This window comes from Catharus ustulatus, chromosome 7, assembly GCF_009819885.2.
Source record: "Catharus ustulatus isolate bCatUst1 chromosome 7, bCatUst1.pri.v2, whole genome shotgun sequence".
Taxonomy (NCBI): Eukaryota; Metazoa; Chordata; class Aves; order Passeriformes; family Turdidae; genus Catharus; species Catharus ustulatus.
Window position 1 is genome coordinate 18,354,685 of NC_046227.1, and position 16,619 is coordinate 18,371,303.

A 16,619-nucleotide genomic window follows, 5' to 3' on the forward strand; every position below is an offset into this window, starting at 1 on the left:
TTTTTTTACTAAACACTTTCTGGGTTTATTTTATAGCATTAAGAATCACCATCTTTTACAGTATCCTTAAATAGCATCCAAAAGTCTCTGTAGCTGGTGTTTATGGCTTAAATATATACAAAACTTCTCCCTCCTTTTTTTAATAAACACTGTTTTTTTAATAGCATTAAGAATCATCATCTTTTGCAGTATCACATACCATTTGGTAAACATAACAACTGAACCTTCTGTTAGGCTTCTGTTCTATATGTAATACAAGGTCTTTGTCAAAGTAAACTTCATGACTGTAAGTCTGAAATGAGAAAAAAAAAAGAAAAAAGTTCAGATTGCAGTCTGTATTTCATAACTTGCTAATATCCGTATCATTTTCCACGAAGAACAAAAAAATATTTAACAATGGTGAACTCCATGATCAGGCAGAAATTTTGTGTGGATACCCAGAGATTACTCTTCCAGATAAAGCACAGAGTTTTAAAACTTTGAGAGGTTTCTTACATCCCTATTTTAGGAATCTTAAGTTCAGAGCATCTGATTTAAGATCACAAGTTACCTATGCAGTCAATGATAAAAAAGGTGTAACAGTGCTGAAATTTCAGACCATTTAAGTTGGATGTCCACCTAAACTTGGACTGCATGAACAGCCCATTCCATCTTCTCAGATATATACACAGTGAGGTCCACGCTTCATTTTATGCTTGAGTACTTCAAGTTAAATAGGGAGACTATCTACAAGTGGTAAAGTTAGTCTGATGTAACTAGCCATGGACTATTTAAGTTGATAAATATTTCAGAAATACATAAAGGACAGCCCTTACCCCAACCAAAACACCCCCAAACAAATCAACCAACAAGAAAAAAATCACGATTTCAAATCATGGAGATTTTCAGGTAAATTAGCTACTGTCTGATGGAGTATTTAAAATTTCAGAGTTGTAATTACTATTTTATGCAAATCTCATCCCTTTGCAACACTACTTATATATCTGCTTGAAATCTGAACAAAGGTGGTATGTAAGTAAGTATGGGGACGAGACAGTGAGAACAAAAGACAAGAATTTTCCTCACCACATCCCAGGATTCCTTTAATGGAATACTCTTAAGTAGAATCCCATGTTCATTGCAATGAAAGTCAAGGTGAGCTCTTCCATCAGCTCCTATCTGAGTAACTGCCACAGTGGATAATAAATCCAATTCATCTTCATAGTCCACGATTTTGAATGTCTTAGGAAAAACAGAACTTCAAGTTTAAAAATCAAACATAAATTCACATTCCCCTCTACCTAAATTGTATATCTCTATTTTCTTCATGTGAAAGTAGAATTGGGTGAATTCTCATGCTCAAGTCTTCTCATCCAAAAGAAAACTTTAGGAGCCTGATACCCAACAAGCATTTTCCCCAACGTGAGCTGCTAGGGTATTTCAGCAAAATTTCTTAAGCAGGAGAAAAGGAAGTAATTTTCTGAAAATCCTAATGTGCAAGTACATGTGTGTTATATGTAGCATACAGAAAACAGAAAAGAAGTAGTTCTGAAGTGCCCAAAGATGTATGTTTAGGCTCTTGAAGCACAGATGTTAAGAGACAGTGTAGCTTTAAACCATCATTGGTTTTGAGGGAATGGGTACATTAGAGTAATTCCATGAATATCTATATGTTCTGTTCAGATCTCTCTCTTGCTCCACAGATTATATATCAGTGAAGAACTGAAACCAAAATGTGAAGATAGTTCACAATCTTAATATTGCCTTTATCTCATTGTGACACTCTTTAAATTCAAGCTAGTCTTTTTCTTCCATAATGTAAAAACATTTACTGGAATCACAAGTAAAGTGTAACAGCAGGAAAAAAATAGTGTGCAATTATTTTTATTATGGTTAAAAGAAAAAGTAAATAGAAATAAACTGCAGACCCTTAAGGGTTATACTGGACTGTGCTATATTTTTACCATAGTAAAATCTATTTCTTCAGAATAAAGAATAGGAGTGACTGCCAGAAACTGATGAACTTTACCTGTTGTGCTTATTCAACTACAGATCCAGCTCTAGCTAGAGAGCTAAAAATATTTTCATAACCTTTTAAGACTCAAGTGGTGTTTTCATTCTCAAGAAGCAGTTACTTAAAGGAAAAGTATTAAATACCTTATCCTACAATCCAATCAAAGTAACTGGGAGCGAAAAATAAAAATTTAGAGATACCATATAAAAGAGGATCCTAAAGAACAGTAAGAGAAAAAGTTTCTTTCATTTCATAAAATGCTTTACAAGAAATATTCAAAGTAGATATTTAAATGGAGAAAAGAGTAATGATTTGTCACATTAGCATATTTGAAGCCACAGAGTTATGGTACTGTGGGGCATAAGATCAGTTCTTGAAAGAAAGAAAAAAATACAAAGCTCAAATGTCAACCAAGGAGAAAAGATGATACACTGCACCTGAAACAAGAAGGGCTTCTGGCTGGCTAAACACTAAAGTAATCCATGAAGTGCTCTTACTACATCACTTACCTCTTGTTCTGGGTCATCATCCAGCAAGGTAAAACGCTTTTTCACCACTCGACCAGAAGCTGTTACAGTAACACTGTTGTTCACCTTTGGAGAAACATAAAAAAGTGTCTCTAGACTTCGGAGCAATTTAGTTTCTATTGATTGGACAATGTATCTGTTTCATATATTTTGCTTTCTGACTTCCTTTCGCTCATTAGCTAGGCGTAGCCCTGGTGCTGCTGTTTTCTTTATGTGAGTTCATTAACTTGGTGACTTAAGTTGAGATATATTGCTGTTTACTCATATTCAGAGGTGTCCCAGAGAGGTGACAAAGGTTCTCAGCTGCCATAATTTTTTTGAACAGAAGTGACCAGAATCAAGATCTGGAATGAGAATTAAGACTGATAAGTCACTATCAATTTTTTCTAAACTTTTACTTCCAGAAGTTGGGAAAAGTAGTATCATAAACCACCCTGGCTACTTCTGCTGGGCTTCATTAACACCAGAAATACTAAAAACCAGGTTATCAGTGTCTTAATAGAAGTCAAAAGGAATAAGTACAGCACAGGCAGGATCAGAACTCATATTTCTTTCTTTTTATTGTAACAGAAGTTACCTACACAGCTCTCAAAAAACAGTATGGCAACTTTTGAATTCAATGCAAGGTTTGTTCTTGAGTTTGTGTAGATTTTTAATACACAAACCTTTTTTCCTGCAAAAGCTTAAAAATTAGCATCAGAGATTTGCAGACATTTTACAGTATTCAAACTCTAAAAACTTGCTTTTAGGTAAGACATAACCTTGTCTGCTGATTAAAAATGACAGTTCCAGGCACTCCTAGAATTTTTTTCACATGTGCTCTTTAACCTTTTTGACATTAGATTGTCTTTGTGATTCTGTATCACAAAAGACTTCATAAAACAACTGAGGTGATTTAAGAGCTCAGTTCTACCAGTAGTTTTAAATCATTCTCTCTTTCTGCACTCTCCTGATCCACTGATGAGTCAGTCCTGTTCTGTTCCAGTTCAGCAAAACAAGCAAGCACAAAGTACCCTTTTCTGCCAGGTTATTGTTCTGTTATTTCAGTGCACTGATTTGGCTCACCAAGGGTTAGATGAATGCCAAACTTGTCACAAGAGAATGACAGGTATGAACGGCCAGGAAAAGGAATGGACCTTTGGAAGCAATGCAGTGTCTTTGCTGTCTTATGAAAACTTAACCCTAAGTTATGAGACTTGAGACATTTCTAGCATTTGCATGATCAACTTACCTGAGCACCAAAGATAGATGCAATTATCACTTGGTGGCACCTTCTTTTGAAGGAAATCTGTCACCATCTTTTAAATGTGTTTTAAATCCATGATACATGGTTACATAGCACACATTATAGACTGCTGAAAACTAAAGAAAAGGCTGGAGGTTTCAGAAATCTGTCCTGAAAGTGTTACTGTTTTCAAAATTCTTTTCACACTGCCTAAAGTCCAATGAAGACAAAAAATGTCTTTCAATAAACCTTGGATAAAGCCCATAAAACAGTGATTACTCAAATGTGCAAACCCCCTGTTTATAGCTCAGAATCATACATTGTGATCTCAGACACTAAACTCACACAGTTTTCTCTGTTGGCTACAATTGTAAAATCTTCCGCAATCTCCATTTGATCTGCATGATTTTTAACTTCCTTAAACTTTAAGACTCTACAAAAAAAAAACAAATTACAAAGTAAGTCATGTGTTCTTAGCTGCTTACTACAACATTTCTGTATAATTTTTTTAATCTACTACAGTAAAGCATTGTAAATAAATAAAATGGAAATTAATTATTTTTGTAATTTATGTTTATCAGTGGAATTTTGACACAGTGACCTTGAGTACTTTTCATATCAAAATTTAAACTGGGACCTCTAGTGCCCACATTCATCACACAGAAATCTGCAGATGTTTCTAGAAGAACTTTTGATTCTGACAAATTAATAGATTTTACAGTTTCTATAGTCTGATGAGTGTTTGGACCTGCAAATTGTCATACTACTGAATTTATACAGTTATGCAACTTCTCTAATGAATAAAAGATTTAAGTAAAAAAGGCTCATACTTTATCAAATTTGGTCCCACGTGGATTATTCTACCTGACATATCTGGATGGAAATATATCCAGTCAGGTTCAAGTGAACAGCATTTCATATCCTGTATGCCATTTTTTGCCTGAAGAAGAAAAGGAAAGCTTAGAATATTAGTATTTTGAAAGTCTCGCTGATATAATTAAAGAGGAAATACTGAGCTCCTCACTATATACCTCTGGAGGTTTTTATTGCTCCTAAACATGACCAGAAAGGATGACAGTGGAACAATAATAAAAACAACAACAATAATAATAAAAAATGTCAGTTCCAATTCTCAAGATACTCACTGGAGCAGTTTTGAGATTTTTAATATGCAATAAGCAATAACCTTGTAACTTAGCTATATACTGTCCTATCTCTCCTGCAAATGAGCATAATGAAGATTTAACCTACACTGTGCAAACCAACAATTCCAGCTATTTAAGTATCCAAGACACGGGATGTGTCAAGACAAGCAACAAACATTAGCACAGAGTTTGACTTGAGCTTCAAACCTCAGGCTTAGCCTCTTTGGGGCTAATTATTTGTGGAGCATGTAAGCCTGGAATACCTTGTGATTTCAGCAATCAGATGCAAGCCAGTCAAAATCTCGGGATTTTGGCATTGGCTTTCTGTTGTTAAATTTAGCTGACATCAATCATTCAAATTGCCAAATATATGAACCCACATAGAAAAAGCAGATGAGAAAGGATTCTGCAAATCCACTTGAAACAAAATTGATCTTCAGCTAAAATTGTGAAACATCAGTTTTGAAAATAAGATAGGAGGAAAATAATTAATCAGGAAAGCAAAAGAGATAAGGACATTTACAGATGAGACTTTTTTAGTCAAGAAACTCTGAAGAGGCCCAGAAATGGCTTGAAATACAGAATGATCTTCAGGTCAATTCCAGATCCAAAATAAAAGCTGAGATGGAGAGCTCACACAAAATAGTATTCATATGATGAATAGTACATAAACAAAAATAATTAGGAACAGATTAAACTAACTAATAAAATCTTTCTAAGGCCAGAAGGGGATTAAATTGAGCAATCAAATCTTTTTAGGGAGAGAGAGAGAGAAGATGCAAGTCAAAGATAAACAACAAACATTAAGGACATTTATTCTGCAATATCTTAAAATTTAAAATAATTCTGTAGTCCGCATTTAGTAGGCTGACTAGTCAGAAGTGCCTTAGGATGTTACCATGCAAGGAAACAGGTAATGAGACTTAAGTCATTAATACAGTGCTGTGTAGCTCTGACAGCACTACTATTTTATTGGAATGAAGGAAATATGAGAAGCAATACTGATTCAGAAGAAAGTATTTTACACATGACTCCATGGGATAGCTAACTTGATACTGGGGTGAGTCCTGTGAAAGCACTACACTGGTAAACAGAGGTATTATAACCTACTCAGGATAAGAGATGAAGACAAACATAATACACATTAATTCCAGAGAAGCTGCTTTCTGAATATATTACCAAAGCATTGTCTTTCAGAGAACAAATATGGAAGACTCCTTTATGTTTTTTCTTGTTAGGTGTGATGATATAATGCCAAGGGTAACCTCCAATTTGAAATGCATTCTCCAGAGAAGATGCTTCAAATAGCAAAGGTGGGGTATCTGCAAATATTCGGTAATGTTAACACCATTAGTAGCAGAACAGTCATAATTCCGTTGATCCTTACAATTCTAAATTTCAGTAAAGCTACTAATTCTTCAGAACTTTTGAAGATTGGCAGAAACACATTGGCTATGAACTCTTTCCCAGCACAAGCTATGCTACCTCACCCAGCATCCAGGTGCATATCTGCAGTTCCCTCAGGAGGGTTACTGCCTTCTCAGATCTTGGTGCTGAATACTCTTCTAGTATCTTTGAGTTATGAGCAAAGACACAGCAAATAATTAAAATTATTCCAGCTCATCTGATTGAGAAAGGATGCACACATGAACAGATCAGAGTCCATATCAAAATGGTCACTATTCTCTTGGGAAAAACAGTGATAAATAACTGGAAACAGCAAGCAGCAACCTCAAATAACAGAATTAAATGCAGAAAGATAGACTATTCAGATTCTGCTTTCTCCTTTTGTGTAATACAACAAAATAGTGTGGACCACAGTGGATGCAATCTGTACCTGAGTTCATAAAAATAGAATGTAGAAATTTTTTTTGCAATTAATAGCAATAGGTATCTAGTTTTCCTTTCAGTTCAGTTGGAATAAATTACTGACATGTACCAGGCCATTAGTACAAGTATTCTGTTTATTAAATGAGAAGCATCTTTGAATGAAATGGACTGCACAGAACTTAAAAATTTCTGCCAACTAGTTAAATTAAAGCAATTTCTACAGCTGCTATAACTGAATCAATTTTAGACTGAAGATCAGCTCTTTCTAATAGTACAGAGAAAAGCTGGGGAAAAAAACTGACAAAACATGGAGAAAGTCTGCAATTACAAGAGGAATTTAAACAGGCAGAATATAAAAACCCAAACTGAATTAGTGCAAGGAGAACAAGGTTCTTATCTAGACTTTGAGTCCCAAAGGTCTTATCCAAATTTTGACTTGTCCTTATCCTGCTTTGTCTAGATAATTATCCTAATGCCAATGGTTCTGTCACATGACATCAGATATTTTGTTTATGGAGTGCTTCTCTCCTCTTCCTTTGTTCATGTTTCCATCAATTTAACCATTTACATTGAATGGAATTAGTTCACTGCCAATGGAAATGAAATCTTTCCTAAGCGGGTAAGTGGCTGTGTCCCATTTGCCTTTTGGAGTGACACATAGGAAATGGGAGATTCTGTGTAAGAGATAGCAAGAGATAAGGTCATAAAAAACTCACGCATCTGCTGGAAATGTAGAGAATATTGAAGATGGAAGCATAAGCAAAGGACCTACTGAGACTAAAATCCATCAGAAAATGAAAAATGATTGAAGGAAGTTGGTGACATTTTACCCAAACAACTTTTTAAATAAAGCTTATATATCAAGGTCCCTCAAAAATTCTGGTACATGGACTTATTGATACAATTACATGTATCTCAATAGTATATCAATACTGAGTAGTAGAGGCTGCTTATAAAACATGCCTTTCCTTTTATGTTGATTTAGCAAAGACTGGCAAGATCATAGTCATGTAAACCACTGTGATAATAGGATTCTGCTGCCTCACCTCCATCTTTCCCACTGTATCTCACTTGCTCTTGTTGCTTAACACCTCCTGTTTTATTGTTTGCAAGTCCTTTCCCAAGTCTTGCCAGTTTTCAATCTCCAGTTGAGCTTCTTTGTTCACTTACTTTAAACTCTGCAAACTTACCTACACGAAGTTGTTTCTGGCAGCACTAACAAATGTTTGTAAAACCAAAGAAACATCAAGAAAAGTTTTCTATAAAGTATCCTTCTCCTTGCTTTTTTTCTGAAATTACTGTATCAGCTAACAATAAATCAAACTACAGTTTTAAGTTCTGGGCTGTTCAGAAAATCACATACTGTGACCAAAATCAATTCCTTGCCAGTTAAGAGCTGTAGCATTGTACATCTTAGCCTGTAAGTTTTGGTCTCTGTACAGTTCCTTTTGGGTACCTCACACCATAAAAACAATACTGTAATAATGCCCATCCCTTCAGACAATTTCTATAGGGAGGCTAGGACTTAAGTAAGAAAGAAAACTACACACAGTTAAATTATAGTAAATACAAGCCAGCACTCAGAAACTGTTAAGACCTTGCTCACTGAAGCATTTGCCCATCTCACTCTTGAAAGAAAACAACTCAAAAACCACAGGAATGCAACTATTTGCAAAAAGCAAGCATGAAAAGTGTATGTCATGGGTTCCAAACTTCTGAACCACAAATTCCTGAATATGATTAAAGATCAAAAAGGTTTTCTCCAGTACACAGGTTTTCGATCTCAAAACTAAAAACTACAACGATCTATAAGCCATGAGATCAAATCTTCCAAATAAAGTCTGCACAGCAGGTTTTCCACAGGTTCCTAACGTTAAATGGTGGTTTAACAGATTGAGATGGAGAGAAAAACGGGGGAAGAGTTCCATTTGCAAAAACTGAGACATCAAATATAGCAGCCTATTGCTCTGTTTTGATAAAACATTGCATTATACCTTCACTATGTAAGTGTGTCTTTTATCTTTGTGTACTCCCTCATTTTTATATAAATCTGGATTGATTTGTCTCTTATTATCTGACACTCTGAAAAACAAAAGCATTTTTATGTGGACCATCACCTGAAAAAAACATTTAATACAGAAACATTAAAAAAAACCCAACCAACCAAATAAATAAATAAATGCATTTTTTATATCTGTGAAACCCTTTTAAATTTTTTTTTTAAATGCCTCAAGTGTAAGCTTGTGAGAATGTATTTTTAAAGTAAGAAATTTCAAAAGAAGCCTCAGGCTTTGGTCATTTGTTAAGATTCTTAGCATCAAATTCTAATCTCAAGTGCACCAACAGAAGCCACTGTTTCCTTTTAGAGAAAGTAGTCATTACATCATGCAGAATATTTTTAAGTGAATGACTTGAGGCATTAGAATTGTTTTTAATAATTTGTTCTCTTTTGAAGAATTCATTTTACTGAAACCAGCACATTTCTGACAACCTAGAATATCAAAATGCAAGTAGGACAAATCATATTCAGTCTCCTTGAATTTCCTCTGCAAGTTGGAGTAAATGTTCTCACATCTTTTGCTTACAAACCATATACTGTTTCTGGGTGCTACTAACAGCTATCCCAGTCGTTCCTCTTTCTCAACAGCAGTAACATCTCAGAAATTTCATGAATTGATTTCATTTCTATTTTATTAATTGATTATAAAGATTTTCAGATAGTTTAGTTGCTCTAATAGTTTTCTTGTTATGTCCTATATAATTATTACTGTAATAATAATACAAGTATTATTACAAGTAAAGCAAAGCACATTTTACTATAATGTAAATCCAGAAATATAATTACAGCACAGTATAAGCACAGTCATTTTAATATTTTTTCTTAGTATGAAATAAGCCACAATCAATCTCTAAAAGACACAGTCAAGCCAATACAAAGATCATCATTACCTGTTATTTTAATGTTACATGGAAGACCATATGGAAACTGTCCTACAACTCCCACCTGACCATTCCAGTTGAATTCTTGTCCCAAATCAACTGGTTGTTCCATGAACTAAAATAACACAGAAAAATTTAGCTTTATGTATGCATACTTACTTGCTGTTTAGTTTTACTCTCTATTACTACTGTATTCTCTGTCTTGTGAGATACTGCTTGAGGTCTTATTTTTTAATTAATGTTTGATATAAACTCACAAGTCTAACTGCAGTTGTGTTTGAGATCAAATTTCCCCATGACCACCAGTTTCTGGCCTTAACAGTCATCTATAACTACAGACTAGATGCACAGAGAGAAGCACATCTGGTGTAACATTTACATAACTCTCCAGAAGTCCCTGTCTGACCCCGTATCTCCTATGTTTTGCTGCCTGTAACGACTGCAAGTAATTTTTCTGATAGTGTATCCATTTGTATCTTCTGACCATAAATAGATCTAGGCAGGAACCTACACACCCCACACACTTACGTAAAATACATGAATATTTATGACTTGTTACCCAAAAATAGCATAGAGTGTATGAAACTTCTTTATTTCATTACCTGTTCCAAAATGGCCTTGAAGTTATATAGTCTGACCAGACCCATGCTATACATTACAATCAGGATTCCATTAGAAACAGCAACATCTGTCACACTATTACCAAAAATCTGGAATAAAATGAAGCAAAAAATATTCTATTAGAGAAGAAATAATTGAGAGAGCACATAAGTAATTGACATTATATCCTTGATTTTTCAATCACTTTTTTTTTTTTATTCTGACCAAATTTTATGATCAGTGTTTAAGTTGTCTGTAATTCATCTGTTTTGCTGTTTCTTTAATCCACTGCATTGCAGCAACACCTGAGGTTACATTAGTCATATTCTGCAAGCAGATTCATGCTCTAATCAATTCTCAATATATCTTCATATCATGCTACCCAGTTATTATCATACATGAATACATTATATTATTCAGCATCCCACATTAGCAAAACTAGCAACTCGATCTAAAAGTCCTGATTTCAGATCTTCTGTTCTTTCTTCATCCCCAGGGTAAAATACTAGTCTAATCACAACTCAATGACTGTGCACAGCTGTACTAAAACTACATTATCCAGCTGTCACAGAGTACAGGGTTTTCTCTGAATCCAAATTAGACATATACATGAGAAGCTGACTTATCTTTTTTAATAATTATGCACTATTGTGCCACTGCTTAACACATCAATGAGCAAACCCCACAAACTAATTCTTAATATTTATTTAATACTAACATGTGAAGTTGATAGTTTTTTTAAATAGATGTACTTAAAAATGTAGTTTTCTTTAATCTGACTCACTATGTGAAAAAGCAATTAAACCAGTTAAAACAGGCTTAAAAGCAATAAAACACTAAAGAAACTCAAAAACTGTAAGACACCTACATCTTAACACTACCAGCAATTTTGTGATCTGTTTGGTTCTGAAAGATATATTCACCCCCGAGACTTTGCTTTTTATTTAGTTTTATAGCTCTTTCTCAATGTATTTGTTAGCTTATGTCTGTGTCTTTCAGACACAAACTGTAACAATCTTCCAACCTTAAAGTCTGCTTCCTATCCTTGAGACCTCAGCCACTCTGAACTCAGAATGTATTGTGCTAGACCATCTCAGTAAAGCTGAGATATGAGGTGCATTCTGCAGGCTTAAGCAGTAGCACTAACCCCAACTCCAATATAACAATTACATTCCACTGATCTGTGCCAGGTCTGGCACTGCCTTCCGTGCTTGCATCTCCTGCTGGGTGGATTCTCACATCCCAAATGCTGCCCCTTCCAGTTTTAACAATTTCTCTGATGAGTACTCGCTACAGACCCAGCTGAAGAACTGCTCTTTCACTTGTTTTGCCTACTGTGACCACAATGAATCTGGCAAGCCATTCCTAACCAGGTTGAGAATACTTTTGACACTGGCAATGTTTTTTCCAGTCCTAAATACTGATTTTGAACAATATACAGTACCTCCAAGTTTTCATAGGCCCAAATTAAAAAGTTTAACCCCTGCCTTCACTTACCAGGCCCAATTTCAATTACAGCCTCAACCCAACCTAGCACCAGCTAAAACTCCAGCTTATAGCTCTGGACCCTAAAAGACACTGTGCCTCACAGAACCTAAAATATAGAGTTTGCATGTTTGTACTGTTTCATGTGCAATTTGTATCCAGAGCTTTCTTGACTTAAAATAGAACAGTCAAAACTACAATCTGGCTCAAAGTTTCTTCCTAAGTATATACATTTACTTATAGGTCAGAAACTGAACTCAGGTTGTTCTTGACTGATAAAGCAAGACATATTTACTTCTGTCATTCAGCAACAGTGATAGTAAAAGTGTGAAACACTTGTAACTGCATATAGAATTCATAGACTATTACTAGGACTGGGTCAGAGGAACATCTGTTTTTCTTTAAGGAGATTAAAAGAAGTTAGGGTTCCCTAATTTTTATGACTGCTCTAAGAAAAGGCTGAAGTCCCGCTGCATGTCAAAGAGTAACAGAATCCATTTGTATCCTCCTGGTCATTGGAATTAACAGTATTTGCCCCAATGCCCCTATCAGACACAAGAACACTGCTATTAATTAATGTTTCAATTGCTTTAGAAACTGTAAGTATGACTTCGGAAATTCTGAAATAAGTGCCTAAACTACAGCTGTCATAGAACTACAATACAGATGACATACTATTAGAGAAATTAAATTACCTTTTTGTTTATTTCCAGCATTCCAATGAATGAAAGAGGCAAAACTTGGAATACAGCAAGATAAAACAATACAGTCTGTTGGATTCCTGCCTGGGAAGGAACAATACTGAATATAGTTATTAAAGGTAGGACACCTTTATCTTCTACAATAATAACCAAGTATAACATCTTTGTGCTTGTAAATATTCTTTTGTAATCAATGCTGTAAAAATGAGTTTTTCAACACACTTACCTGCCGTGCTGCTGCAGGGAGCTTATTCTGAGCTGACTTTACAATCATTACCTCTTGAGGAGTATCCCAGCTCAGATACCTATATTTGTGACAAGAAAGGCCTATCTTAATCATTTAAAAACCATTTATTAATATATTATTTCACATAAAATGTAATCAACTATAACTAAGCAGATTCTGTGCCCAGGCAAACTTCAGTATTTGATTTGGAAGAGGTGCTCAATATGTTTGCAATAATGCAGAAATCTGTGGAACTAGGAATGACTTATTTCATACAGGATTGTGAGAAAAATTTGGAAAGCATGAATATTCACTATCTTAATTTTTCTCCTTCCCTTCATAATCACCACTTTCTTATCCTTCAGCCTAAAGAAAATACTTTTTTTTCTGAAAACCAAAAAAAAGAAGCACTTTACCAGAAGCAGTAACTGCCCTGCTTTAAAAGAGAAATATGGCTACCTTATGGAGAAGAGCCTTTGCAAATGAAAAACAGTTCAGACTTTAAACATATTGCTTGTATGTTTGATCAGGTTTGTTTTTCAGCTCTTAAAATCCTCTCCTGGTAGGTTGCAATTGCAATAGTAAAGGCTATAAAGTTGTCAGAGAAAAGGAAATAGTAGGTTAGGTTCTTTGGAACTTGATGCCAAATTTGACCCTGTAATACTTAAGCAGATGAAATTCTTCTACAGGTAAGAGCATGCAGGAACAGTACTACAGGCAATGTTTTAGGTTAACAAGCCTGTTGTCAGCCATAGGGTAGTACTAAAATAACACGATTGTCCCTCTCCTCTCACTGTTAATTATATTTAACTCTCCTCCACTATGCTACTACCAACTGTTAATGATACAAAGCCTAGTTGTTGTTTAATACCTGAAGAATTTGCAACAGGAACCAGCAAGATACACTTTTTCCAGTACTTCTCCACTATCAGCAGAGAGACGTAGAAGCCAATTCTGCACTGTCAAGACTATCAGGGAAGCTTTATAATCTGATGGACTTGGTAGCATTTCCCCCTACATAAAAAAAGGCTATTAGAAAAAACTTTGTATCAGGAAGATACAAAACATTTTGACACAGTCAGAAGAACACAAAAGTAAATACACATTCCTCAAGAACTGAAGGAGGAAAGCTGCTTGCTAATCGGATCACTATCTCTAAGCTCATGTCCATGCCAAATAATTACCTATGACATAATCTGCTGTCACACTTTCTGCAAGACAGTTACCTTTTCTAAAAAAGGCACCCTTTAAAAAATCCTTGCCTTGCAAAAATTAACTGCTTATTTATCTAATTGATACCAATCTTGAAGAGAAAATTGCTTAAGTATTTCAAAATAAGACATTCATAAGACTCAACAGTAACTGCTACAAATGGTATTTACACTACTTTAGTTTTAGGCACCTCAAGGATAGGGCCAATATTTCTAAGCTCTGTGGGCACTGGGTGAAGGAGATAAATTATCTAATTATTGGGTAGAAACAGTAGAACAGTTTTTGGGCAGGGTCACTTCATTGGGCCTCCAGTGTATCTACTTTTTTTTAATATCAACAGATAGGAAGAAAACTAAAACTCCCAGCTACTGTCCTTGCCATTTAAAAAATAAAAAATATAAGTAGAATTTGTTTTGTAAGGAATTTAGAATTAGTTGCATATGAATAAAAGCACTGGTTTTTAAATCTTCCATGAAAGCTTATGAAAAAAGCATTTGAATGCACTATTGAGAAATTCAGAGAAATATACCTCTAAATGTCCAGTTAACATAATAAGGCACATGTTGCAAACCTTTAATGACCTAACTCCATAAAAACATTGAGAAAATAGTTTGGAAGGAAAAAGCACTCCATCCCAAATGTTTCATCAAATTTTGCACAAAAATGCTCTAGTAAAAAGTAATCTTACCAGTGGGCATTCCAGTAATAAAGCATCTTCTATTTTTTCAGACTTGGCACACTTTGACTTTTGATAAATTAGTCTTGGCTGTTGTGCAATGCTAGAGGAAAATGATTGCTGATCATTAGTCTGTTTTATGGACCATTTTGTCTCAACAAGTTATTTCATGCAGTTTTACAAATCCTTAGGCAGATCAGAAATCTAACATCTTATTTTTACTTTGTAAATATACCTGAAATTGCTCTCAAAGTAAGGCCTGATAGTCAATAGTTAATATAATGTAATATTTAAAAGCTAACCTTCTCTAAATCTTTTTGTCTGTTTTTTTTTTTGTTTTGTTTTGTTTTTAGTTTTTGGGGTTTTTTTAAGTACAGTAATTTCACGAATACAAGCCGCACCAATTTGACCAAAATTTTGGTGGAAACCCGGAAGTGCGGCCAATATTCCGGGGCGGCTAATACATTAACAAAATTCTAAAAGTTGCCAACACGGAAGTGAGAGCCCGCGGCAGCCCCAAGCCAAGCTGGAGCCCGGCCGGCCCCGGCTGAGGTGGGAAAGCCTGGCAGAGGCGGGGCCAGCAGTGTGGGGGGCGGGCGGCAGAGCCTGAGCCAGCAGGGCGGGGCAGGGGGGCGGCAGAGCCCGGGCCAGCAGGGCGCGGGAGCCGGGGAGAACTGGGGCTAGCAGTGCAGGGGAGCATGGCAGAAGCAGGAAGGCCGGCGGGTGGGGCTGCCTGGCAGCGGGGGAAGCCCAGCAGAATCGGGGCCAGCAGCGTGGGGGAGCCCGGCGGTGCGGGGGCCTGCAGTGCCGGCCAGGGCGAGGAAACGCGGCGGCGGTGCAGATGGGAGGGGGCGGCCGGCGAGCCTGCCAGCGGCGGCAGTGCCTGGCCCGCCGGCAGGGCGACTACGTAAACAACGCAGCGGCGACGCGGCCGGCGTGCCTGCCAGCGGCGGCAGTGCCTGGCCCGCCGGCAGGGCGAGTACGTAAACGCAGCGGCGGGGCGGTGCTGACGGGAGAGGGGGGCCAGTGAGCCCGGCGGCGGCTGCAGCACCACCCAGCCGGCCCCGTCGGCAACCATGAGCGGGCCGAGCCTGCCTGGCCCCGCCCCGAGCCAGTAAAGCCCGCTATGCCGCGATCCTGTTACTAATTGGCCAATTTGTGAAAGCTGCGCACGGATTCTCGCGACGAACGAAAGTGCGGCTAATATTCGGGGTGCGGCTTATCTATTGACAAAGACAGCAACATTGTCGAGGCACCGGGGGTGCGGCTTATAATCCGTGCGGCTTGTATTCGTGAAACTACTGTAACAAACTTAATAGTAACATTATTGCTCTAGTGATATACATTAAGAAGAAAGCATATTTTCAAAACTAATGATCATCCTGAAACCTTCCCCTCAAGTTCTTCCAATGCTGCCTTTCATAACAAAGGTACGGCATCATGTTCAGATATTTAAAAAAACCCTGTACTAATTAAAATTTATGCCATTTGGGTGTTTGCTATTATATATTCTCTATATTCTTCACACATGTATTTGTAACTCTGTCACCTATTGTATTAGTAGCTAGTTTTCCCTGTATTAGTCCATGGCCTTTTCCTAGGCAGAAAGACAAACTCCACAGCTCCAGGTACAGGGAACCAAGGCTGAGAACAACTCTTGGAAATACATTCTCATGGACAAAGTACAACTGGTGCTGAAGGGGGGACTTCAGAGAAGGGGCTTGACCTGGGTGAGGGGAGAATTGCATCACCACTTGTCCTCCTAACTGCTGCTTTTTATCAATTATGCTAATTTCCTAAAATCTATAAATGTGTTCTCATCCCTGCGGGGGTGTGCTTTTGTCGACGTCTTTCCATAACTGCCTCTGAAGGCCTTCATTAAAGATCCCCTTTTATATTGCCTCCTTACTAAGATTATATTGAGCTTCATTTCCAGGTTGGGGAAAAGGCAACAAAATAAAAGCTTTGTACTGTGCACAGTTTTGCCCTCTGGAAGAGGATGAGACGAAGAAAAATGTGAAAGACGTTAGACCGGTTAACCCAGTACTGAAAACATTCA

General features: G+C 36.7%; 1 protein-coding gene across 1 annotated transcript in view; it reads right to left on the bottom strand.

Annotated features, from left to right (window-relative positions):
* The window catches only part of DCAF17 (DDB1 and CUL4 associated factor 17), an 18,747-nt gene continuing 2,128 nt past the window's right edge, over positions 1-16,619 (bottom strand). The window contains exons 3-14 of the mRNA XM_033064632.2: positions 14,573-14,663; positions 13,544-13,686; positions 12,673-12,751; positions 12,441-12,530; positions 10,263-10,370; positions 9,670-9,775; positions 6,070-6,212; positions 4,576-4,685; positions 4,091-4,178; positions 2,503-2,586; positions 1,066-1,221; positions 1-292 (exon numbers count right to left, since the gene is read on the bottom strand). Coding sequence (XP_032920523.1) covers positions 167-292; positions 1,066-1,221; positions 2,503-2,586; positions 4,091-4,178; positions 4,576-4,685; positions 6,070-6,212; positions 9,670-9,775; positions 10,263-10,370; positions 12,441-12,530; positions 12,673-12,751; positions 13,544-13,686; positions 14,573-14,663 — 1,324 coding nt within the window. The 3' untranslated portion in view covers positions 1-166. The remainder of the gene's footprint in view (positions 293-1,065; positions 1,222-2,502; positions 2,587-4,090; positions 4,179-4,575; positions 4,686-6,069; positions 6,213-9,669; positions 9,776-10,262; positions 10,371-12,440; positions 12,531-12,672; positions 12,752-13,543; positions 13,687-14,572; positions 14,664-16,619) is intronic.